Source organism: Lissotriton helveticus, chromosome 7, assembly GCF_964261635.1.
Source record: "Lissotriton helveticus chromosome 7, aLisHel1.1, whole genome shotgun sequence".
NCBI lineage: Eukaryota > Metazoa > Chordata > Amphibia > Caudata > Salamandridae > Lissotriton > Lissotriton helveticus.
This window is the reverse complement of record NC_136068.1, coordinates 139,541,015-139,568,530: the sequence shown is the minus strand read 5'-3', so window position 1 is coordinate 139,568,530 and position 27,516 is coordinate 139,541,015. Positions and strand designations below refer to the sequence as shown.

Sequence of the window (27,516 nt, the reverse complement as noted above, 5' to 3'; positions counted from 1 at the left end):
ATTGGTGTATATTGATGAATCTGTCAAAGTGGTTTTCAGCTTCCCTAGGTTAGTGATGCGACAGACCTAAATACCTTGTTTTAACTTCACAGAAGTATTGACAGTGAGGCAGGTGACACAAAATTTACTTCAGTGGCCTCCTCTTAGCCAACTTAAACCATGACTGATCTGGTTGAAACCCCGAAAAAGAGGTGCAAATGCTACTTTGCATATATCACATTTGGGAAAGTTATGATAATCTAAATGAGGGGAACACAATATTATGGTCATTGTCTGCATTCATCTCCACTTCAGAATGTGTAAGGCATAGTGCATGGCGTAGGTCACTTTCTTGGATAGCTGGAGATTCCACATTAACAAATATAACCTGCAACCTGTTTCCATAGCTTGTTGTAAAATCAGTCTGAATGCCAGCTATTCAAAGGCATCCATTCACAAAAATGCTTCTAGAACCAAATGGTGTCGGCCATTAGGGGGGAAAAAGTAAGTTGTGTCTGAGTAAATTAGATTAGGAAAAGTGAACCACTAATAGACACAAGTTGTAAGAGGGGGATGATTTAGTTGAAGTTGTGAACCCCTTCAAGCACGTCAAGGGACTTGGGTAATTGCATGTCTAGAGACGTTCTTATGATGTTAAGGGAAAAAAGTTAACCAAACTCTTCTTTGGCTGTCTCTGAACTCATATCAATAAGCATCAACTTAGTTTTAAGAGAAAGATCCAGTTGATCTAACAGTTCTTTTGTGCTATTATTCACATAGTATAGTCTACTTCGTGCCCAGAACTGGTTTAGTTACCACACACGTATTTAAAGTAATCCTTTATTATTATATTCACTTCACATTAAAAAATGACCGAACCTTTCCAAGACCCATCAGTGTAGGCCTTGTGGTTCTAAATCTTTATTGTTGTAGCCTAGTCTATTTGATTCAGTGTCACCATGTAAAACATCCCCATGGGGAGCATTTGAGAGCCACCGGTTTCAAAGGTGGTTCTTATCTCTGGACTCCTCACATCCTGGAACACTGTCTCCATTACACACATACTTACAAAGATGCATGGATATTATATTTGTGCAGTAGTTCAGGAACGTTCATCGTGATAGATGGCTCAGATTTCTCAAGCAGGTGCGATGGTCTTGTCGTACTGGCAGGGGTTGGGCAGGCTTGTTGGATACATGGAGCAGAAAATAACATTTGTTTATTTGCTTTTAAAAGAAATCTTTAGTTGCTCCTCCAATCACAGCTATGATAGGATGGTCTATCCACACCTTTGTGTTGTGAAGACCGTCCAATATGCCATTCCCTTTTCCAGCCTTCACCAAAATCTTTAGCCTTTCTTGTACACTTGATGGAAGACCGATGACATGCCAAAACGTGTAGTATCACGCCTTCTTCTGGAAAGGAGCAGGCTTATGGAGGTGTTTCAAGTGTTTCTTCCTGTCATTAATGCAACCTGGAATGGAGAACAGAGCAATAACCTTTGTTGAGGGATAAAAAAACAAGTATTTGCAATGCAATAGGTCTCGCATTAGGAAAGTTTGAGCTATTGGTCTTGTAAATGACAATATTTTTATTTATGTGTTGGTTTTGAAAATAGCTAAATTAATAGCTTTGTCATTTACAATGCCAATATTTATAACTTTCGCAAATGTGACACCTATAGCATTTGTAATGCAACATGTTTTGTATTTACGTGACTTAGATGTATTGATATTACAAATGATGATGGCTTTTAATTTTTTTAAATAATACTTAAATAAAAGTGATTGTAATTTATAATGGCAATAGCTTAAACTTTTGTAAATAACTTTTGTGAAGATTCTGTTTAGTGTATTTTATTGTGACGAAAATCCAAGAACAGAAGTGAAATATTAACATCTTTTTGTGACATTTGTAATAAAGCTTGAAACATTGAGAGAACATACTTGACCCAGTTGTTGTTGAATTGTTGCACAGATTGATGCTGTGATGGCGCGGAGTGATGTTGTGGTGGCGACGAGTGATGCTGTGGCGTTTAGTGATGCTGTGGTGGCCCTGAGTGATGCTGTGGTGGCCCTGAGTGATGCTGTGGAGGCCCTGAGTGATGCTGTGGAGGCCCTGAGTGATGCTGTGGAGGCCCTGAGTGATGCTGTGGAGGCCCTGAGTGATGCTGTGGAGGCCCTGAGTGGTGTTGTGGTGCTGCTGAGTGATGATGTGGTGACGCTGAGTGGTGCTGGGGTAGCGCTGAGTGATGCTGGGGTAGCGCTGAGTGATGATGTGGTGGCGCTGAGTGATGCTGGGGTGGCGCTGAGTGATGCTGGGGTGGCGCTGAGTGATGCTGGGGTGGCGCTGAGTGATGCTGGGGTGGCGCTGAGTGATGCTGGGGTGGCGCTGAGTGATGCTGGGGTGGTGCTGTATTTGAAACGTTTACGTTTTGACTTGCACCAAATCATTTGACACATCTGGCTCTGATTCAAACAGCAAGTTACATCGAGCAGAAGCAAAATGTAGGAATCTGGCTGAAAGAATCACATTCTACATAAGTATGCCAAATGCCATCACGTCCTCTCCTACGGTCCAGTATATAGCTAAAATGGCACATAGAACAAATCTAGGGCCAATTTGTGGAGAACAAAACAATGCCAGGTACCGCTTTATTCAAGGTGAAAAGTATACGTCATATTTCACAAATGTTCTTATGTCAGCGCAGCCTAAAGGTGTGCCAAATCGGTGACTGAGCAGATCTGCACACGTTTCGCTGCCTTGAAATACTCCGAGACGAGGAATGCAACTGTTGTCGAGAGTGACAGGCAACACTGCGACTTTCACAAGGACACGTCAAGAAGACCTTTGAGGACTGAAATCAAAACACCGCTGCCGATAACCTAACTGATAGGGCAAGATCCTGCGCCTACCGGTGCATACTTAGTGCTGCATGGCAGGCTTGAATGATTTGCCTAGTGCTGTGTAACGTGAAGGGACACAACGTAAAGAGCAATGGTAAGAAAGGTAAGGATTCCCACAACAGAGCAGCATTGTTTTCAACTTGGGAAGGATGATGTGCGATTTCAAATACAACAGTGATCAAATATCGACACCGGCTCCCCAAGGCGACCTCCAATAATGATGTGAGAATTCTTTTGTCAAGAAGTCAACTACTTGTGCTGTTCTCAGACAAAAAGATATATTTAAGGCTCCAATTGATATTAAGACGTTAGATTCGAACTAGATTTTTTTTCTTTTTGAATAGTGGAGGACAAGACAAATCTGAGGTCTTCTGCTTTTGAAGATGAAACGCCAGGGGCGCTATAGAGGCCACAGCAGGATGGCCAAACTGTAGTGCAGCTCTGCCGGTTGGAGCCCACAATCTCTAAAATATCACCTCAATCGGCGTTATTAGGAAACTGCAACTTGATAGTGCAATGGACAAGGACTGTAACTGGCCCCAGATGAGTAGTTGAAGATATTAGGGGGCATTGAAACTATACTACGTGCAGAAACCAAAACAAGAACATCGCCGAAAGAAATAATGAAAAGCGGCAGGGAAATGCGCATTCCTTTGTACTGTGAAGGAGGGTGGGGGAGCGGATCCCTTTGAACTGAAGCTCACGGCCTCGCAGCCGTGAAAGTGAAAGCAGGGATGTAATTAGGGGGGAGGAGAAGTGAGTACGAGCGCGCATTGCACACGCTGGGGAAGCAGCAGATGCCTGTGGGAGGGAGGCTGATGACTTTGATGTGGACGCGCTTTCCGCACGACTGCACCACACGAACTGTCCCAAATCCGCGCTGGTTTAAGACCTTGGTTTGCCCACTATACTCTTGTCTATTATCCCTTGCGGGATTAATAGGCGAGACCTAAAAAACGCCTAAGGACACCGAAGAAACCAACATTATGAAAAACACATGACATGCAGAAAATCAATGTATCAACTGTAGATAGGATGGCACAGTGCGGAAGCCATGAAACTGGATGATATGAATATGATGGTGACCTAAGCCACAACGTCGGTCCACATTTTTAGCCCAAAGAACATCCAGGTGGTTTCTTCTTTCTCGGTCAACTGTGCTTTCTGGTTCCTGCTTCATTAGCTCTCTTTGGAGAAGCCTCCCCAGCACAGCAACCCTTTCACCTGTGGGAAATCTAGGCAAGATGGTTTAACCCACGCCACTTGGGTTTAAGTTCAACCAAACCTATTCCGAGGAGTAAGGGAGCTGGTTTAGAGATAGCTGCCGGAATCGTTAATATTGGGCTGGGTATTACCAGATCACTGGCCTTGTGGAAATGAGGGCTTAAAAGGAGAGCAATATGTAGAAGATAAAAATACTTAATTTTTACCTAAATGTGTGTTTGGTACAAAGTTTCCATTACTCAGCGTGTCTAGATGTCCATCTTCCTGGGAGACAGGCCCCTCGTTCCACATGAGGTCAAAGCCACCAACACGCCTTTCCTTCCCTGTCAACCTGAGAAAGAAGTGCAGGTCACAGGATTAAATGATTGACAATTATGCAGCATCAGTTCCATTACCTATAGCAAATCGTACTTTACTAAAGTTTTTAATCTTTAACACCATGGGGCAACTACCTTTCAGGTGACCTCACTAGAGAGGTTTGTATGCTCAAGATGACACCCAGCAGTATATGGTAATCGCATAGGCATGGAACAGAGGATCTTACTTCAACTACGAGTCTTCCCAAGAGTGAAGGACTCTGTGTATACCTTCACCATCCTTCACTTCTCCCCAGCATATGCGGCTTTCCTTCTCACAGCACCATTTGTGATGGCTCTTAGTAACATAGAGGGCAGTCCCTGTTATTGACCCTCAAGCAGTGCCTCTCTTGGCACATCACTAGTTACTCCCTGTAATGTCTTTAGTAGATAGTCAAAAGAATATCAAAGATGGTAGATCCACTTTGTATAGGAATCCACAAATCCAACTTGATAAGTCGTCCAAAGTATTTTAATGGTCGTTCTCCAAAACAAATTCTTTCGCAGCCAACACGTGTTTCGTCATGTGCTTAGTACATGCATCAAATGACTTCATCAGGGCTGCAACCCAGAAAGTTAAAAAACACAATATCAATAATTCTCTCATATTCAGCTATTGATACACCATCACTATTCGTATTTTGTTTTTGAACTTATCTATTATACGTCCAAGGATGGACTTGATATTATTTGAGGTAACTATTTTATATATAGATATTTTTATGTTCTGGTACTGGGATCTTTTTGGACTTTTTATCACAGTACACCTTTCAATCTTTCGGTGTGGCTTGAGTAGAGATTAACTTAAACTCATTCCTGTTTTTACTGACTTCTACTTATTGATTTGCACAGAGGGTGACAAAGTATCTCATGTGTCTCTCTGATTTGTTTAAATCTTTCTTTCTTTTGGTGATGGTGATCAATAGCTGAATATATGAGAGAATTATTGATATTGTGTTTTTTAACTTTCTGGGTTGCAGCCCTGATGAAATCATTTGATGCATGTACTAAGCATATGACGAAACAGGTGTTGGCTGCGAAAGAATTTGTTTTGGAGAACGACCATTAAAATACTTTGGACGACTTATCAAGTTGGATTTGTGGATTCCTATACAACAGTGGATCTACCATCTTTGATATTCTTTTGACTATCTACTAAAGAGAACTTTAAAGACATTACTTCTGCACTTACTTAATAATTATCTAATACATGAATATACATATTGTGGATTTGAATTGTTGTAGAGCTCAGGGAGTAACTAGTGATGTGTCTTGACAAACCCTGAATTTCTCATCCAGGTTTTTTTTTGGGATAGAGTGGTAACCTATCCCTTTTCCCTCGGAGTTCACGGTAATTGCATTTCACGACATATTGTTTTTACATCCTGGTGTGCGCCGGATATTTGACCTGGTTACCATTTTTGTGATAGTGCCTCTCTTGGGATCTCATCTTTGAGACACTCACACACATTGCACCTTCCTCTTCACCCATCTTATAGCCCGCTCTTCTAACAGTCTTTCACAGTATACATGTTTCTGTGTGCCCCACTTACTTACCTGCCTTCCATATCCACTATGTGCAAAGTGTCTTCCAGCAAGCGTGTTTTGAGCTCGTAGTCCTCCTGGCTGCTGGCAGTGAGGGACGGAGAGGCATTGATTTCCAGCAACCACCTGCAGACAAAGGAAAGGTATTGGTGATGGCTGGGCATGACAACGGTCACGTCAAACACCACTAGGCAGAACTCTGGCACTACCTAAGAAGCGCCCAGAGGTTGAATCTCACACTTTTAATCCAGCTAAGCCTTTACAAGTGTGAAAGTGTGCCAGGCGGCAAACACTTCACAAATCTGAAGGAAAACAAACACTTTGTAGTACCGCATGCTACCCACTTTCCTCTGATCGCTGGAAATCGCAGAAGTTGGTCATTATAGCTTCCCTATCATTTTTAGGGTTACCCTCGAAACATATGCAGCTCCTATCACTCTACGGTCTAGGATGAACATTATGTCCAATTGTAGTCTTTTGTTGGATTTTATATTGCGTTCATGTTATATATGATTGTATAGGTATATAAGTAAATGTCACGATTTAGATTTCTATAATCTACACGTTAAGTTTAAGTCTCCAACCTTATCCTCTGTTTCATTGCAGAACGAGGAACAGCTCCCTCCTCCCCCCCCCCCCCCCCTTCCATAACCTCTGAAATGTGTCTGCAGATTCCTCTGACGCAAGAGTCTCAGGATGTGCCTGATGCATGCTTCACTCCTTTCTCGTAAATCTTTCCCCCTTTTGCAGGCCTTGGACTGTGGTATGTCTGATCCTTTCTCCTCAAACCAGTTGTACTTCCCTACACAAAGTATGGTACAGGAGGGTATGCAAGTAAAACGCCTTTCTTCCTATGTCAGAACAATTAATGATGGAAACGGATTGTGCGCACACATGAGCTATATGATTGTATTTGTTAAACTGATTTATAAAGGTCACACCTTTTAATCTTGAGTGTTCGAGCACAGCTAACTGAACCCCCAGTATGATGTTTTGCTGATTACTATTAAATATTCTCTCTCTCTGCCTCTCTTATGTATATAGCTCTCTTACCTCTGTATCTAAGCGATTAAGAACCTTTTGACTGAGAAAGGGGCAGGATGCAAACTGATCAGTTAACCATACCTTTTCTTCTGAAACGAGTAAAGAACCACCATTTTCCCTGATAAGGAGTTGGTAAAGCTTTCTTTCTTGAAAAGGTAGAGGGCCAAGTGGAGAACTGGAGCACCTAAATGTCTGGGCTCACACTGGTAGGGAGGCTGATGTACATTTACAACATTTCGTATACCACCCTAAACTTATCTTCTTCTTTGAACATCACCATTTTAGTTGCCATCACCCTCCCTCACAAATGCTCATCCTCCTTTTACTAAGGATTTAAAAAACACATTCATATAACAAAGCTAAACAACCAAGTACCGAGGTCAGCCTAGCCAGGACAGTTGATATATAATTAAATGGAAAAGCTGGAAATCAAAGTCATAGCATGAACAGATCATTATTATAGGGGTCCTAATCCTATTAATGCCACCTTGTTTTAAAACTCTGGAGATTACTTCCATAAATGTTGTCCAAAGCCAAGATTGACATGCCGAGATCTTGTCACGTTAAGAAGACAGAAATGTATTGTTACTGGACCTTCCAGAGCAATCCCAAACACAGGTGGCGCTTGCATAACTACACGGCTCAAGAAATGTCCTATAACTACTTCTAGATTTTTGATTTGATATTGCTTTTTAAAAAGAGGGCAATATGTTTAACTGCTAACCTCCTAGATCAGCAATAGCTAAGTGAGCATTATCCCCTTGATTTGATCAGAGGTGAAGGATGTTGCAGCCAGTGCTATATTAACCCCTTTCTAAGTTAGACCTCGAAAGGATGTTGAGGCATACCAGTGACTTCATGCTCTCCGGTAACCATAAAGTCTACGGAAACTCACAGCACCTCGTTTGTTTCTCTATCTTTTTCCATTGTAGATTCCCAGCCTATAAGTAGGGAGCCAATCCCCACCCCCACTTGAGGCCCCGAAAGGATGTCGTATCTCTCTTACGCCCTCAGGTCACCATCAATTAGGATGTCGTAGCCATACAGCTCGAAGCAGTGTTTGTCATTGATTATCACTTTCTGTACACTCCGCAGGGTTTTGATGAAGATGTTGTCCATCTCATCGAATAGCTTTTCCACCATCAGTGGTCCATGCTTTGCCGTTAAATAATGTCGCAGCTGCTGGATCATCCACTTACAGCCCTAAGAAAATGAATAAATAAGCAACACACTTAAACAAGACAATTTTACGAGTCAACAGTCAGCAAGTACAGAAACAAACACTAAAGAAAAACAGAAATGCAAGCGCTTGAAACATGAAACTGCAGGAAGTCCAAGCTTCCCAATCAGGGCCAAGAATCAAACGCCATGATTTTGTGTGATAAGGCCAAAGCTTAAAATAAGCTCCCTTCTTGACGCAACATTAGTGAAATCAGTGCTTTTTCTGGAAAACTCCTGAATGCCCCTCTTTACTCCTCCTTTAACCCCCTTTCTCCTTGTGCTTCCTACAGCGCCCTGTTCCTGAGAAGCAGTGTGTGCTTTAAATCATTCATCCCTCCCTCGGTGAGGAAACATGAGAGTAACTGACGTGACGGGCAGCAGCACAGATGATCAATCAAAAGGGGAGTTTTGGAGCTGAAGTGGCATAGAGCTAAAGCAGACAGAATAGTGGTAGAAAAATAAAATAGGTGACGCGTCCCAATGGTGGCATTGGACTGGAAAGCTTGGAGGTGAAGGTTAGGGATGCACAGAGGCGGGGGTAGGACTCTTGATGCAGTCACCTTCTCTGGATCATAGTCAGGAGCCGTCTTCTGAACTGCCACATTGGTAAGATGAATATCTGGTGTAAAATCAATGTTAAGGCTCAAAATAACTGGTAAACAAGCTGCTATTGTAAGAATATGGTCCTAGGGGGCCAATACATTGATCATACTTCGCCCAATGATTTCAACTAAGTGTACCACAAAGCATTACAGAACTTGTGACAGGTGTGTGGGTCCTTGGAATGGCCTTTTCTTGCACTGCTGTATGTGCATAATCTGGATATACCATAGCCAAAACATCTCTTCATGCTAATTCTGCATATAATTAAAGTGAACAGCTGTAGAATGGTGGCGAGGGCATCCTGCTGTGAGTGTTTAATTTAATATATATATATCTATTAATAATAAGTGCCAAGGCATTTCATGGCGGCCAAATGCCAGTGCTAGGTTCACCTAATAACCATAACACTCCAACAATTTGACCATTTGGATTATTGCATGTCACCAAAGCAGTAAGAATGGCATGGACGAGGTTTTGTGTATTATTTTAATGTTCAGGTATATTGAATTTTAAGCCAATCTGTTACATGCTCTGCTAAAAAAAAAAGCAGGCAGTGCCACCATGAGGTTAACTGTCAGAAATAAGTGTTGGTGCCAAGCACTGGCAAACACCAGCCAAAATTAAGCATTAAAGCTTACTACGGGTTCATGCCACCTTCGAAGTCTTGCTGCACAAGCCATGAATACTGACGATTTGTATTTCGACTATTGTCCTGATTGTGAATCAGAGTACTTGATGATAACGTGGCGGTGGATGGTTGGGGAAGATGGCAACTAGCATGCTAAGTTCAAATCAAATCACATATGAGAATATTAAAGTTAAATAGTTGGCTTAAGCTTCACAGCAGCTAAGTTTACCCGGTGGAAGTCTATAGGGCCTAGCTAGGTTAGAACTTGTGAAGTCAGGAAGTTTGCTACAGGTATGTTAGATTGAGTGAATGTCAGCCATTTCCTGATCAGGAAGTCCAAAGGATCAGCTGATAGTCAAAAAAGAGAGGTGTGGGACATTTCTGAAAATATTTTACGACTTTTTGAAGCCAACTAGGCTAACGTCCAGCCTTCTCCCAGATAAAGCACACCTTTGACTCACAGAACACAAAAAAACAGGGAAATGGATAGTCGTCAAGTGGGCCAGAAAAGGGTTTGAATACCCAAAAAGGTGCAGTAAAAATCAAAGGGCTTATTTACAAGCCCCTTGAGCCACTTTGCGCCACTTTCCCATGTTAAAAATGACGCAAAAGTGGGGCAAGTGGCTTGAAAATCTCCCCCCAAGTATTCAAAAGAAAGTTTAAGGTAGGAATGAATGAGAAGAGGTATTGACTTGGGTGGAGCTAGAAAGATCAGAGCATTGACTGAAAGGGAGTGTTGTAGATGTGATAAAAAAGAGGAGATAGAAGGTGTAAAAAGCAAGAAAGGACAACCATGGAGAGAGAAGTAGAAGGCCGAATAAAGTAGGAAGAAGGTGGGTGTCCTACTTTAGAAGCGCGCTAGCTTGAGCAAGGAGAAATTGAGATGATTTAAAAAACAATCCAGAACTAATGAAACACTAACTACAAGACAGTGATAATGGCAAGCCCTGTTTTTTACACTCTAAATATCATCACCGTTAAGCTGCTGTTTTTGGCATTATTTTAACCTGTGCTGTGTTAACATTTTACTAGTTGGCGTGTTGTCTACTACTTTGTTAAAGGGGCTCTAATCTTTTTAATATTCAGTGAATGTTTATGAAGTGGTGCGGTATGTTAACTATGTATTTCTTGATGTCATTTGCAAATGTAAGAGACATGAGGTTTTAATTCTTCCTGCTGTTTTTATTGTGACTGATTTCTTTTTTTTTTTTGCTTCAGTCTACCAGATCGCAATGTATTTTTTCTGTTTTTACATGGGTGCGGTTGTGGGGGAAATTTGGTTCTGTGGCACCGAAATTTTAATCATCCATGTGTTAATCAACCTGCAATCATAAAAGTGAGTGCGTGGTGTGGGCAGAGTGGCATAACAAAGGCAAGCTGATCTGTGCCGAACGCAGCCTGCCATGCTGCCGGGAAATCCCTCCAACCCCCATGTTGGATAACTTTGTTTTTGCCTATTCTAGCTATTCAAATAAAAAGGGGCTTTATCACTGATAAAGATACCATAAATATGCTTGTGAAAGAAACATTATGAGAGAGACAAAACATTTTACTATTAAGTGCACATTATGCAATGTCTGCTCCCGGGGGACGTGGCCTGCTGCGAAAGATGGCGGACACATAGACGTGCAGGTTCCGGGCTGGGGCCGCTAATCTCACCGAACCCCCTGCCTTTAAACAGCCATCTACCATTATACTGGTAAAAAAACTACACTGCTGTACCGGCGGCGTCCCTGCCATGTGCCTTGCTGACGCTGAAGGGGGTGATTTTTGACCCGAAAAGAATCGGGTTTAAGTTGGACCTATCGACAGGGTAGCGCTGTGGCCGACTGCAGACGCCGAGCGAGTACAGGCCTATACTTGGGCCCTGCCTGTCGGCGGCCGAATAACTGCCGGTAGAACTGAGGGCTGGCCTCCAGGGAGAGTCATTGCCAACCGCCAGCGACTTTTGCAGATCTGGGTGGTGGCGCGAGCCCCTCAACGAACGTACCAGAGGTGAGGCCTAGATCTTGAACCCCTCCGGAACTTATAGCGAGGGTGGTCTGCGACCCCAGGGAGCGAACTAGCACTGTGATGGTGCTCGACACTGAAGGACTTATAGCGCACTACCGTGTGTGGGAGGGACTGCCACTGGAGCTTACCAACTCTAATGATAATTCCCTCTTTTAGTTGAGGATGAACATGTAACCCCTACGCTGGATCCCCACCCCCTGATAATCTGGACATTAACTAAAGGAAATTAGGGAATCACAGATGGTATTGGAGCAACAACTGGGCACCCTCACTACTGATGTTAATCTGCTGTGGGCTGATCACAAGAAACTGTCAGAGAAAGTTTGGTTTCACTCTACGGCGCTGTCCGACATCACTCCTTGGCGCAAAGAGCAAACAGAGGCGGTTACTAAACTTCAACTACAAAATCGTGCAGAAGGACTCGCACGTAGAAATAATGTTCGAATAATAGGCATTCCGGAGAATAGTGAAGGAAACAATCCCACACAATTTATTGAACAATGGTTGCGCAACGCAGTGGCAACATAGGGTCTGACTGGTATGTTTAGTGTTGAAAGGGCGCACAGGGTCCCCGGGGTGGGGGAGGCGTACACCCAGAGATGCGCCATGACCAATTGTGGCCAAGATGCTCAACTACAAATATAGAGACACTGTGCTCCGAACGGCATGAGAAAATGCACCCATGCTATATTAAAATACCAGAATTTCAATGTTCCCAAACTACACCATACAAGTACAACGTCAAAGGGCATCATACATGGGAGCCAAAAAACAGCTGCAGCAACCCAGATTGAAATATGGTCTCCTCTTTCCGGCCTGTCTGAACATTATCTACGAACTTGAAAGTTATTTCTTTGATGAAGTAGAGGCAGCGTGGTCCTGGATCAAGACCACGTTTCGGGATCTTGCAATTCTGGAGGAACACAGGCGCTTAATCTTTGCCGTAAAAGAAGTAAACAGCGCCACATGAAGCGCACAAAACAGGATCAGGGGCGGCTCTAGGCTCATGGTGGCCCTGGGCAGAGAGCGTAGGTAGGGGGACCCAGAGGAACCCAGGTGCTGAGGCCAGTGGAGAGGGAAGGGGGGGGGGGGGAGTCAGGGTGTTTGGAAGTGGAACAGAGCCGGAGGCCGCCAAATCCCTGCCAGGGGCCGCCACCCAAATATGTATCCACCCTCAGAGGATTATTATATTAAGGATATATTTTGGCGTGGCGGCCCCTGGGGTTTGGCGGCCCTGTGCAGGTGCACAGCTTGCGCATGTCTAAGGCCGCCCCTGACTGGATGAAGAGTCTTTGCCCACCCAGAAAATAGAGAGCAGATGAGCGGCGCTCCAGACAGCGGCTGCATTGAGAAACTCCGAAGCCCCAAACAGAGAGGACACATTTTCAGATGGAGCAACGCACACAGACACGGATAGTAGCCTTACTCCGAGATAATAGGATGACATGACCGCCTCAATACGGACTACAGTGCACGCCCTAAAAGGTATTTAATGGCATGAACTCATCATGCACATATACCAGATATGTGTGTAGCCGGCACTGCAAGATTAAGAATGACGGAACTGCAGAATACAGATACCTTGAATGGACGGACTGATTCTACTAGCTGTTATGGGGAGCTGGTCCTGGGCCCGGGCCCGGGCCCGGGCCCCCCTCCCCCCTGTAAAAGACACAGCTGTTAAGCCAGCAAGAAGACACAGATGATCACGGCAGGTCAAGAAACCCCACCTCCCTTACCAACCACCTCTCCCCCAGCAAATGCATGTACTGTTTTACAACAGTTGCACTTGAAGGCGTATGTTTGGTCAAGCACATTTTTACACAGAAGTTATGACACACATAGCGTCATCACACCATTATAATTTCACAAAATGGAATGTAAGGGAATGGGATCTATTTATAAGTGGCATCGTATATATGTGCAGCTGGGCATACTTAAATCTCAGATAGTATTTTTACAAGAAACGCACCTAAATACTGTAAATTCTGAAAAAATGGAGGGGACAATTGTACCATACCACATACTCAGTGTTTGTGAGAGGAGCGGCAGTGTGGGTAAGAGCGGGAGTCCCCTTTGAGGTACTAGATCAGCGCATAGACACAGAAGGCAGATATGCAGTAATTCGGGGGCAAGCTAGATAGAATACATGTGGTATTAGGAAGCATTTATGCCCCAAATAGTGAACAAGATGTGTTCCTTACGAAAGTCAGCACAGCATTAGTGGAGTGGTCAAATTACCCCTAGATACTGGGGAGGGGACTATAAATGCAGTGTTAGACACAGAAATAGATCGGTCATACCCCCACTACCTGGGGCTACAACGGTAAGACAAGCTAAAGCCCTAGTGGTATGGGTGGTCACTAGCGGACGCTTGGCACAGTAGGAACAGAGGACTGCGCAAATACTCATTTTATCCACCAACTCTCACACTACATACCCGTATAGATAGCATTCTGTGCTCCCCTGCGCTGTTGCCACAAATAATCAACACAACATATCTAAGCAAAACACTGTCGGATCATAACCCACTGGAGCTAACGTTCTTCTGGGGGCGAGTACCAACACCAGTCCCGACATGCAAATTCAATCCTATGCTATTTGAAGATGCCGCTTTCCGGGCGCATATGACCACCACAATTGACGCATATTTCTCGACTAATGCAAACACAGCTTCCACAACTTTATTAGAATGGGAGGCATTCAAAGTAGTAATGGGGGGAACTGTGATTGGTACGGTAGTGGGGGCGAGACAAACTATCCCCCGGGAACTTGCTAGTGTAGAATCACGATTGGGCATCCTAGAGAGAGATGCTGTGTTATCCCCGACTGGTGACAAGAAACAACAGGAGGCATGCATTGATCATGCGGACTTGCTAGAACGGCTGCGAGTGGTGAATTATTATGCACACGCACAAAAAATATACACTGAGGCAGACAAAGCGGGTACATTACTTGCCAGTTTAATTAGATTCCCCCCGTCGTTCCCATACCTGATATCTGTACCCCACTACGCACTTCTGTGAATATTCACCTTGAGATAAATGAAGCCTTCCGGAAATATTATGAACATTTATACACAGCCTCTCGGACAGTGAACCCCCAAGCAATACATAACTAACTGAAAGAACAAGAGTCGCTTAGAACACAGATTTTGGCAATAGAGATTCATAAGGTGATTAAAGACCTCCCACGTAATTAACCCTTTGGAAATGGATGGCCTTCCCGTAGAATTCTTTGGAGCCTACACTATACAATTGGTGCCCAACTCGAAAATCTATACAAGTCAGAGCTAGAAGGCGGAGCCCTCCCCAAAACTACATTTCAAGCCCACGTAACATCCCTGCTGAAACCAGGCGGAGCCCATACTGACAGAACAGCTTACAGGCCTATATCCCTTTTAAATACAGAATTCAAAATACTGAGTAAAGTCCTAGCAAGCCGCCTTTTCCCTTTCCTCACAAAACTCAACCACACAGACCAATGCCCGGCCAGAGCACATCCCTAAATATTCGTAGATTATATCAAGTAATGTGGGAGCTCCCAGATCACCTTCATAATGCAGGATGTCTCTCACTAGACCTACGTCAGTCTTGACACCCTTAGCTGGGAGTTTATGCTGGCAGCCCTCAAAAGATTTGGGATCCCAGACAAGTTTATTGAGTGGGTGAAGCTATTATATATCTTCCGACAGCACGGGCCTGTACAGGGGCACACATTTCAAGCCCATATGCGAATCAAAGGGGAATACAACATGGATGACCATTATCTACTATATTATTTGTGCTTGCATTAGAACCCCAGGCACAAAAACTGCGTGGCGATGCAAGTGTTTGGGGTATTCCACTGGGGCTGATGACACATGCCCTATCCTTGTACGCTGACAATATTATACTATACGTTAGAGATCTTCAGTGCGGGCTCCAGACAGTCGCCCAAATATTTGCCCAGTTTCACATGATCTCCGGCCTAGCCATTAACTTTGATAAATCACTTGCGTTCCCCTTTAAGGAGAATTCTGTACCCAGAACAGTCCCCTTTGGTGGAGAAGAGCATACAGTGGCGCCATACACTTATAAATAACTAGAAGTACGAATATACAGAACTCAGCAAGACACCCTGGATGAGCATGTACAGAGAGTAATTGCTTCCCTGCGATCCCAAACCACGTTCTGGATATCGCTCCCGCTGTACGTGGCGGGGCACCTGGCCATAGCGAAAATGGTTATGCTGCTGCGGGTCCCATATTATTTTACTACTCTCCCGATAGTGATTTCCTCCATCATTTTTAAACTATTGGATAAAATATTACTAGAACTAATATGGGGCACAGGGAGGGGCCGAGTCAGCCTAGGAAAGCTCCAACTGCAAGCGGACTCTGGACGCATGGCAGGTCAATACTTCAGGGCCTATTGTATGGCGAGTCAATTACAGTGGCTTGCTTACTGGTTAGCTGGGCGCAATCTACAAGAAGTAGCATACACACCTGGCATGATTGCACGAGGCGCACTACATACCCTACTGTGTCCTGGGAAGACCACTCTACCCACAACTCCACCATTACTGAAAGTGGCGCTGTCTTACTGGAAACTGGCATTAAAATATACAGCACCCACCATACCATATGCACCTAACATTCCGCTGCTATGGCTCCCTACACCTGGAGGAGTACTGACTTGATACCAGCTCTCTAAACGGGAGCGAGATGAAGTGACTACCGTCTGAGCACTATTTGGGGAGGGTTCTCTGCTAAATCATACAAATTTCGTTCACGAAGAAGACCTCACTAGTGTACTATTTTTTTTTTTAACATGCCAGCATAATACGATACGTCAAATGTGGATGGGCTCCCGAGGGTTTAGAGCCACCAACGCATGAATTAGTACACTTGATGCACTTAATGGGCACCGGCTAACACTTGACAAAGTGGTCATACCAGGGTATAAGGGCATCCTATGTACGCTGCGGGCAAAATGGGATGCAGACTTAGGTAAAGTCCTCACAGACAAAGACTGGACGTCCCTTCTTGCCTACCCAAAGGTGGTCTCCTACAGTTTATGCTTTAATTGTATACAGTACATGATCACTTAGAGAGCATACCTCACACCACATCGATTGCATGCGATGTTCCCTGCGGTGGCGGTGAACTGCCCTAGGTGTGTGGAACAAGACGCTGACTTCGTCCATATCCTGTGGAAATGCTCCGCCTTATCCACCTACTGGACACAGATAGCACGCTCGCTGAGAGAGGTGGTAGGTGGGCACACTTGGACTACAGTGGAGGACTTTACCCACGCCCTAAGGGGTACAAAGTGCAAGTGAGGTTTGCAGACCTATGGCTCATATTAGTAAACGCCTTGTCAAAAGACAATGGAAATCAGTGAGACAACCAACTGTGACATCCTGGATTGAGGAGGTAGAACACTGGGGGCTGGCAGAAAATGGGGCGATGCGAAGGCAGAAAAGGCTTGGATTACATAAAATGCATATCGCTATGTCCTGGGATATACTATTGGAATCTTTCAAAGCCCTGGACACAGATGAACCCCACTGGCATCTATATGACATACACATAGCAACAACCGAAAATTAGCATTACCCTGAGGCGCACACACAACAGAGAGGCGCAACCGAGGTGGGGAAGAGGAAGGAGAAAGCAAGGTTCTTACTGCATATCCATCCACCTTATGACATTCCTGTACCACAGAGTTGATGCCTACCCAAGGAATATACAGACGTCTCCCTACAATCCCTTACACAACTGGCTGTTGTAGAGGCTGCCCCGTTAGTTAGTTAAAGAGAGGGTGGGGGGAGGGGTGGGGGGGGGTGTTATGTTATCAATGGAATAAACCAACTGATAATAGCCGATGCAGGTTCTTTTGACATGATAGTGACAGTTCTCGAGCAGTTTTTCCAATTGAAGATATGTTGCCTACTGCATGCTCAAGAATACACTGCTTGTAGCATTTATACGCAGCTTAATACTGTATGATACACTGTGCCTAATAAGGTGGACAGAAATGTACTATGACTTAATATATATGCTCAATACTGTATTTATTGCAAAACTCAGTCTGGTATAAAAAATAAAAATGCAATGTCTGCTCCCGCACTGCACATAGAGCTGAAATGCAATTTCTCGTATGTAGCATGATTTAGATGTGATGTTTAAAACAGACTCAACTACTAAATTATACATTTTAAAATCATACCATCAGATAGGGTGCAAAAACCCTGATTTACGGACCTCCTCAATCATCATTAAATCAATGGTATGAGTCATTTAGCTTGCTTTGCTTTATAAGCAAACAATAATCCTCTTTGGTAAACTTAAAATTATGATTTTAACACCAGTGTAGGCGAAGTGGTCAATTAAAAAAAAACTTCTTTTCAAATTGAAATTGATTTCTGATCCAACTCACTTCGCAAGACAATATTCCACAATATCAAAAGTAACACAGTTGATAAACCTGTACCTTTAATAATATGGCTATTCCTTTTAGGTTTGAAGTGCCAATAAATAGGCATGGTTCATCTCAAAAGGTACTGTGGAAAAGACACTGGAGACTATTTTCCGCCTTTCCCATCACAATTAAAGTCACAGCTCTACAGAAAAATGTAACTTGCAACAAAGCACCTGTTGATCCAAATGGCCTGCTCACAGATCTCATTTCTTCTATTACTCTAGTCCTAATTGTACTTTTGCCAATCCAGACCAAAGTAAAATCAACAAAAAGGAAAGATAAACATTGGTTTTCCAAGGAATTTTCTCCATAAAGTTAAAACTTCACAGAATTGCACACAAGTGACTTAAAGCATATGCCACAGATTTAAAAATGTAATTCCTAAATAAATCTAAGGATTATTACAGACAGATCAAACAGGCCAAACAAGCTTATTTCTCCCTGGGCTTACATATTACCCTTACATTTTCCATAGAATGTTTTAAACCAGTGAAGGAGGGACAATCTCCTAAATATGGCCAAGCTCAAATTACTCCCACAGCTAGTCTATGTTACAATCTGGCATCCTTCTTTACTAAAAAGATGAAAATATTAGATATAAAATTAAGACAGAACCCATTGCCAGACCTTGCAATAATTCCAGAAGTGATATAACAGGTGTGTTTTTGACAAGTTTTTTCCAATTTCAGAATTCACCCTAAGGGACACCATTCATTAGACAAAATCGTCCTTCTGGTCCCAACCTTGTAATCTGCTGGCAAAATGAATGAAAAGATTATCATTAGGTATGTTCATCTTATTTTCTCTAACTCACTTAAAACTGGCGTAGTAACCAAAATTTGGGAAACTGTTGTTGATAAACCACTACTAAAAATTGCCTTTTTACATCATACGGATCCCAGCAACCATTGGCCAGTTTCCCTCCTCCCTCATTTATTTAAACTGTTAAAGAAACTGGTCAGTCTACAACTTCTTATGACAAGCAGCCTGGTAAATACTTGTCAAGCAGAATTTAGACAGACCATAATAGAGAACTCCTGGAAGTTTCTGTCTTAGATGACCTACAAAGGAAGATGGATCCCTTAGGTCAAGGCGCCTTGGTTCTGGACCCCTCAGCCGCATGTTACACCATCAACCACAATATCTTATTTGGAAGACAATGTGATATAGGGCTTAGAAGACTGTGGACTGATTTTTGGCCTGGGTTAAATCATTTCTACAAAACAGAACACCGTCTCTTTCCACAATTTATCATTTTCAATTAAGAAAAATTATCCCTGCTGTTTTTTAACATTTATATCCACCAACTTGCTTGCTTCGTTAGTGTATCATCTGGGTACAAAGTTTTTTTATGTGCACACATGACAAACAGTTGACTTCTGGATTGACTTCAGACACAAATTAAACTCATCCTTTAACAATTAGCCAGGAGGAAACTAGGCAATGCATATCTACAAACTAGCTAAAATTAAACCCTGAAAAAACTGAAATACATTAACATCACCCAAAGCAGCATCAGGGATTTGAACTGGCCCGCTAGAATGTGGCAACCACCCATGCCTTCAGCTGGTAACTTAGGAATTCGCCTCGACTAACCATAGCTCCTCTACTCAGATAGCTAATGTGACAAAACTGTGTTTTGTTTCTTCAAATTAAAAGGTTTCAGAATATCTTACCGCTTTTAGACAAAGAACTAAGAATATCAATGCTCTAATCCAGTCAAGGTTAGACTATGGCAGCTCAGTCTGGTTGACTGCACTAAAAAATGTTTTATGGAACTACAGCTGATGCAATTACCTTAGCCAGGAAGAAACTACATTTGCCACCAGTGCAAGATAAAAACCTTTTTTAAGCTTTATTCATTATACACAAAGCCGTCATGCTAATACTCTCTGTTTAATGGCCTAGAAATTCTCCTGGCATCAATGCTACTAGATACCTTTGTTCCAATGGAAAGTTCTTCCTGAAATTCCCCAGAGCACGAACTCCCACTTTTGGTGATCAAGCTATCTCAGAGGCTTCAGCCAAGTTGTGGAACACCCATCCAGTTCAGGTATGGAAAGAATGCACCCTCATAGTACTGTAAATCCTTAACACCTTGGCTGCGGCGCGAATTCCGCTGCGTTGCTGGACATTCCTTTCTTGGGCGTGGTTCGGACGACCTCAGCCGTCGTGCGCACACGACCACCATGACTCATGACGGCCGCGGGCCGTCATGAGCATGGAAGGGGTTAAAAACATATCACTTTAAGTAACACTGACTTCACACAGCCACTCAATCAATCTCACAGAAGCACCCACCAAGAAACCTCTGTTGGTTAATGAATTAAACATCAGAAAGGTCTCCCACCTTTCAGACGTTTAGCATATATTGTTCATTTGTAGTAAACAACCTATTTACACAAACCATAAACAGCTCACGTCTGCATGGGAACGTTTCTCTAGTTATTCTGCCAGCATACCACAATGTGCAGAAATGAGTCAAACCTAACCAGTGGTTTAAGACCCAAATGTCAGTCCATAGTGCAAACCAAAACATCACTTTCGGGAAAATACGTTTAAACTTCCAAGACACATGAGACATACATATATTTATGCATACAACTAGGGTATATTAGATTGAAAAAAACAGATTAGACAGATACTGTAAAACTTGGCAAAAGTTACTGAATGTCTAATGAGTCAGGATACAGTGGTCATCAATACTACTCAGGGTGAATCGGGTGTTGGAGAAGCGAGCAAACCCATCTCGGTATAACCAGGCCTTGAGCGGGATGTACTGAAAGCAAGCAACATACAGGTTATTAATGAGACAAACCTCCTGTCTACATGGATAATTCAAAAAATGTCTCTCATCCTACCACAAACTCAGCAAGAGCCAAACATTGATTAGACCAGGCAGTTAGGAATTTGTAGGACTTTTTTAGGAATCAAACTTCCTTGAGGCTCCTAGACCTCAATTAACAATGCTTGAATAATGTTGGCTTTTCCACAGGTCAATGCTAGATTTTTGTAAAGGTAAATTTCTGTAATGGGGGCCCCGCAGGGCCTCAGAAAACTGGACAGATCATAGTTTCGAACTGCAACAGTTCAGATCCGCGGGCAAGTCTCTGTTCAAGATATGCCCCATGCAAATAGTACATTTTAGCATTGTACACAAACACAAGAACAGTCCATTCACCTTTAATTATGTAGTTCATGCTGTGTAATCTGGCTGAGCATTGACAGACTAGAGCCCACGCCCTATTGACGAAACCACTCAGTGATGAGGGGTCATGATTACCATGGCTTGAAACAGAAAGTGTTCAAGATGGCCCCAATCTCATGAAGAATACCTTCTGTAAGATAGCTCCAGCCTAATCACCCTGTCTGAAAATTACATATTTACCCTTTGCAAAACAATCTGATTAATGCACTCAGGAAATTGGCTACACTCTGTAAAGCTTCAAGACTAAAACACCCACACACACTCATTAACAACAAAATAACAATACACAGCATGATAGCAAACACCAGTAAGAAATCCCCAGACTTTTACAGCACAGACTTTTGTTGCTTACTTACAGAGGTTACCAACACGTACACTCGGAGGTCAAATTTGCGTCCTGTTGAAAGGAACAGAAAGAGGTTAGCATTCTTACCAACAATGGACAAGGTACACTGGGAGAGGAAAAGTAGTAGGGAGAAGAAAATTGTTGATGGGGAAATTTAAGAGGAGCATGCGAAATAACCTGGTCTAGGAAGGAATTAGGGACACAGAAGCTTAGTGATTGACCTGCAGAAGACGTTATCGCAATCACCCTGACCAACAACCCGATGGCCTAGGAACCAACTTGCAGACTTGACCAACTAGAGTGATTACTAGCACGGTCGCACCATATGCTGCTGTGAAAGGCTCCTCAGGGACACCAGATGATTAGTAAACAAAAGCATGTGAATCCACAGAAGACTCTATGTTGGGGAGCAAGAGGCTACTCTAGGGTAACATTGTTTTACAGGTTTTGGACCATCCATAGATTCCCAAGCCGTTTAGAAAAATTACCACGATGAAATTACCATTTTACAACAGAACTGCACACCTTGAAATACCCAATACTGGTGAAGTCATGACTACTGCCAAGTCACTCTTTTCATAGGGTTAATTAAATTCAAGGAGGCATTTATCTTACTGCAGTGGTGACCTTTTCATCAGCCAACCACAGCTGGATCCCTATTGCAGTATCCCTGCTATAATGAAAAAGTGTTTCCATACTTTGAATATATGCTGTAATAATAGTGCAGAGGCCCAATGTTTTTCTTGGGAGCCGCTGTTGAGGTTACCAAAAACCACAGCTGCCAAATCATGATTGTCTTTCATATTGTTTCTTTCATCACCCTAATCTTCCTTGTTTCACTCTTTCAGGTTCTTTTTCCATCCCTCCTTTTAGGTCTTGCCCACAGAAATGCATATTGTGAATGATACCAATATTTACAGTGGGCTTTAGGTATGGGTAACCATTGCTTACCGTTAGTTGGCTTTCATGTCAATCTCATTTGAGGAAGGGGATGTGGCCTAATGGCTAGGGTGGTCGATCTCAAATCTGAGATGTGTGTAACAAAAATGAATGTGTCCATCTGTAACACAACTGGTGCCCATATAGAGCACTCTGAAACCTGATATCTTTGGGTCAAGTTTGCGCCACATATAAAACTCCTCTTCTTGGGTTTGTCTCTCCCCAGAAGCATATCTCCCTTCCCATCTTTTTTGATTGGGTGACATGTATACGTCCACAGCTCCACAGCATGGAACCACTTTTTTCTTTTTAGGTCTCGCGACCTATCAATGCGCGCAAGCGCATTGAGCGGAGCGAGAATTCAAGTGCTCAAAATCCTCGTCAAACCAAGGGCTTCTTGCTGCGGTTTTGTTTGAATTCACGTGAATCACGTGACCAAACAAGCACGCGCATCAGCCTCCCTCCCTCCTAATTGCATTTTTTTTAACGGCCGCACAGCACATCAAAGGGCTTCGCCCAGCGTGCGCTCTGCGGCTTCTCCTCCCCTAATTAATCATGGCTGGCCGGCCGTACTTTCAGTTTCCCGGCCGCTGCTGTGATAGACTCCAGTAAGACAACTAAAAGGGTCTTGACTCAAAACTCAGCAAGGCTGAGCCCAACTTAACTAATAGAACAACACATTTGCCAATACTGAGCACCTTAGTTATGACCTATAAATCAAAAAAAGTTGTCATGAATATAACATGGACACTTGCTTAAAGAATTGCAACATATACTTTTAATTGCTTTGTTTTCAATGATTATTCAATTTTTACACATACTTGTTTTGTGCATGGGAATACAAACAAACTATGTACATTTATATACAACAACTTGTAAAACAAATATCACAAAAAGAGATGGCAATAGACACACGCTATCAATTACACTCACTCTTGGCCAAACATTCAAACCACTGTTCAGACATACACATACAGGTCCTGATGTCAGCGCTATTATGCAAAAACTAAAGAATGAACCCTCGTTGTTTGGATCAATGTATAATTCTTTGTAAATTTTTAAGAGAAACAAAATTTTTGCTGTTTGAAACTCAATTTTTTGCTTCACAAAAATCTTTTAAGGTGACACAGGACCGGGTCGACGCGTTTCAAACCCCGTGATTGCCAGGGTTTTCCTCAGGACCAAACTTACTCAATTCTTGGGTCAAGGCTCAAAAACTCCGCAACGGTCAAAAGTTGTATTCCACTCAGAGTTGAGGGAGGAGCGGTTTTGTGTGCCGGTGTCTAATAATCATGCTTCATTTGAGTGGATCCACTACGAAAATCCATTGTGTCGGGTCCCCGACTTCTTAAACTTGGATCGCGCTAATCGTCGCGGTGAGAAGTCTCACACGTAACTCCCACACCCCTTGAGTTACTGCAGGAGTTGGAGTGAGGGTGCAAGGAGGAGTCCCACCGCGACGATTAGCGCGATCCAAGTTTAAGAAGTCGGGGACCCGACACAATGGATTTTCATAGTGGATCCACTCAAATGAAGCATAATTATTAGACACCGGCACACAAAACCTGACATCAGGACCTGTATGTGTATGTCTGAACAGTGGTTTGAATGTTTGGCCAAGAGTGAGTGTAATTGATAGCGTGTGTCTATTGCCATCTCTTTTTGTGATATTTGTTTTACAAGTTGTTGTATATAAATGTACATAGTTTGTTTGTATTCCCATGCACAAAACAAGTATGTGTAAAAATTGAATAATCATTGAAAACAAAGCAATTAAAAGTATATGTTGCAATTCTTTAAGCAAGTGTCCATGTTATATTCATGACAACTTTTTTTGATTTATAGGTCATAACTAAGGTGCTCAGTATTGGCAAATGTGTTGTTCTATTAGTGATAGACTCCAGGACACTTTGCAATACTTGCTTACACGGCAGGAAGCACGTTAGCGTCATTGTGGTTTCCTGTTTACGTCCTCTGAGACGTGAACAGCCAACATCCAATCCCCAACCCACACAGTATCCACGTGGATTAACCATGTCAACGCACATCAACATGCACCTTAGAGTTCATGTCAGATTAAGGTTTAAATAGAGTACCCTGCTACACCCCTGTAGCACAAACATGCAACCTTTAGCGTTTTAAGGAACAGGCGGCTTTCACGAGACACCCGGGCAGGGTTGTTAGGCGGATTCACACACTTTACTGGTAATGAGTTCCTACCGTGAATTTCATTCAAGACCTGGTTTAAAAGAATTAGCACCGCAAAATAATGCCGAGACAGGACATTGTGCTGTATGGCACTTGTTTATGAAACGCATCAGTTTAAGTTGTTATATGATTCATTTTCTCTATTGCTAGTTGATGAGGTCAAACTTGTGAAAAAAATATTGTGATGAATTTCCTTTGTTTTTTACTTTTGGGCACAAACATGCAACCTTTAGCGTTTTAAGGAACAGGCGGCTTTCACGAGACACCCGGGCAGGGTTGTTAGGCGGATTCACACACTTTACTGGTAATGAGTTCCTATCGTGAATTTCATTCAAGACCTGGTTTAAAAGAATTAGCACCGCAAAATAATGCCGAGACAGGACATTGTGCTGTATGGCACTTGTTTAGGAAACGCATCAGTTTAAGTTGTTATATGATTCATTTTCTCTATTGCTGGTTGATGAGGTCAAACTTGTGAAAAAAATATTGTGATGAATTTCCTTTGTTTTTTACTTTTGTGACACGACTAGTCAGATATTGCATGCTTAATTAGCCTAGTAACATTTGCTTCCTAGCCGCAGGCCAGGTGAAGGGCCCGCACCCCAGGAGCCAGGGCGATCAGTGAACTTCCACCCCTTCCGGACGCCCCCACCCCCCAAACTTTCCTTATCACAGAAGTGACCAAAAGGGAAGCACACGCAGCCTGTACTCCCTGTTAAAACTCTTATGCAAAGAGCTGCAGCCAAGAGACACGACCCCCGCGGAAGCATCCAAGCCGGGGGGCGGAGCCTGAATCGGAATGGAATTCTGTTCACTCTGGCAACATCCAGCCGGATCCAGTGCACATATACTGCTCTCAGTGCTATGAGTGTAAAACCTGCGGCACGAGCCAATCTCGGTGCCGGCGCCGACCCCCATTGCATCCCAACTCACCTCCCAGCGGAGCTCGCAGCACTCCAGCACACCCTGGTGCACTCCTGCATACCGCATGACACCCTGGTGCATTCAGGACACCCATGTGCACTCCAGCATACTGCAGTGCACCCAGCACACCCTAGTGTACTCCAGCATACCGCAGTGCACCCAGTACACCCTAGTGTACTTCAGCATACCGCAGTGCACCCAGCACACCCTGGTGCACTTCACATACCGCAGGGCACCCAGCACACCACAGTGTACCCAGCGCACCGCAGTGCATCCAGCACACCCATGTGCACTCCAGCATACCACAGTGCACCCAGCTCACCCATGTGCACTCAAGCATACCTATGTGCACTCAAGCATACCGCAGTGCACCCAGCACACCCTAATGCACTCCAGAATACCTCAGTGCACCCAGCACAACCTGGTGCACTCCAGCATACCGCAGTGCACCCAGCTCACCCATGTGCACTCCAGCATACCGCAGTGCGGTCCAGCTCACCCATGTGCACTCCAGCATACCGCAGGGCACCCAGCACACCCTGGTGCACTCAGGACACCCATGTGCACTCCAGCATACTGCAGTGCACCCAGCACACCCTAGTGTACTCCAGCATACCGCAGTGCACCCAGTACACCCTAGTGTACTCCAGCATACCGCAGTGCACCCAGCACACCCTGGTGCACTCCACATACCGCAGGGCACCCAGCACACCACAGTGTACCCAGCGCACCGCAGTGCATCCAGCACACCCATGTGCACTCCAGCATACCACAGTGCAATAGCTCACTCACACTGCACACAGGCCTCACTCAGTGCACACAGCCCTCAATCACACTGCACACAGTCCGCAATCAGTGCAAACTGCACACACTCAGTGCACACAGCCCTAACTCACAGTGCACACAGCTCTCACTCGCACTGCACACATGCGTTACTCAGTGCAAACAGCCCTCACTCAGTGCACACAGCCCTCACTCAGTGCACACAGCTCTCACTCGCACTGCACACAGGCCTCACTCGCACTGCACACAGGCCTCACTCACACTGCACACAGGCCTCACTCAGTGCACACAGCCTTCAATCACACTGCATACAGTCCGCACTCAGTGCATACTGCACACACTCAGTGCACACAGCCCTAACTCACAGTGCACACAGCCCTCACTCAGTGCACACAGCTTCACTCGCACTGCACACAGGCCTCACTCACACTGAACACAGGCCTCACTCACAGTGCACACAGCCCTCACTCACAGTGCACACAGCCCTCACTCACAGTGCACACAGCGCACTGCGCACACACAGGCACTGCATACACACACCGGCACTGTGCACACACAGGCAACAACAACATCTATCCGCAACACCACAGCATCAATCCATGCAAAAATTCAACAACAACTATTTATAAAATCTTCGCTCAATGTTTCAAACTTTATTACAAATGCCACAACATTTTTTTAAGATTTCACTTCTAATCTTACATATTCTTCACCAAAAAAAACACTGAACATAATATTCACAAAAGGTATTTAGGAAAGTTTACAATATTGCCATTATACATTATAAATAACTTTTATTTCAATATTAATTCATTAACAAAAAAAACATTTATATTACTAAGATATATACATCTAAGTCACGTAAATACAAAACATGTGGCATTACAAATGCTATAAGTGTCACATTTGCTAAAGTTAACATTATTGGCATTGTAAATCACTAAACATAAATATAAAATGTCATTTACAAAAACCAATAGCTCCAACTTTCCTACTGCGAGACCTATTGGCAACGCCAGTGCTTGTTTTTTTTTTGTCAGTACATGTGTTTTCTTGCTCTCGCCCCAGTGGTTTGCTTCACATGTAGCATCCTGGTTATACTGACCTTGTTGGCGCTAAAGAACA

The 27,516-nt window shown here is 43.6% G+C and overlaps 1 protein-coding gene across 1 annotated transcript in view; it reads right to left on the bottom strand.

Annotated features, from left to right (window-relative positions):
• Nucleotides 1-805: 805 nt before the first annotated feature.
• Nucleotides 806-27,516, bottom strand: part of TTLL9 (tubulin tyrosine ligase like 9) — a 114,359-nt gene continuing 87,648 nt past the window's right edge. Inside the window, exons 8-14 of the mRNA XM_078650444.1 lie at nt 21,548-21,588; nt 20,675-20,762; nt 8,836-8,894; nt 8,061-8,257; nt 6,023-6,136; nt 4,316-4,440; nt 806-1,453 (exon numbers count right to left, since the gene is read on the bottom strand). Coding sequence (XP_078506570.1) covers nt 1,383-1,453; nt 4,316-4,440; nt 6,023-6,136; nt 8,061-8,257; nt 8,836-8,894; nt 20,675-20,762; nt 21,548-21,588 — 695 coding nt within the window. The 3' untranslated portion in view covers nt 806-1,382. The remainder of the gene's footprint in view (nt 1,454-4,315; nt 4,441-6,022; nt 6,137-8,060; nt 8,258-8,835; nt 8,895-20,674; nt 20,763-21,547; nt 21,589-27,516) is intronic.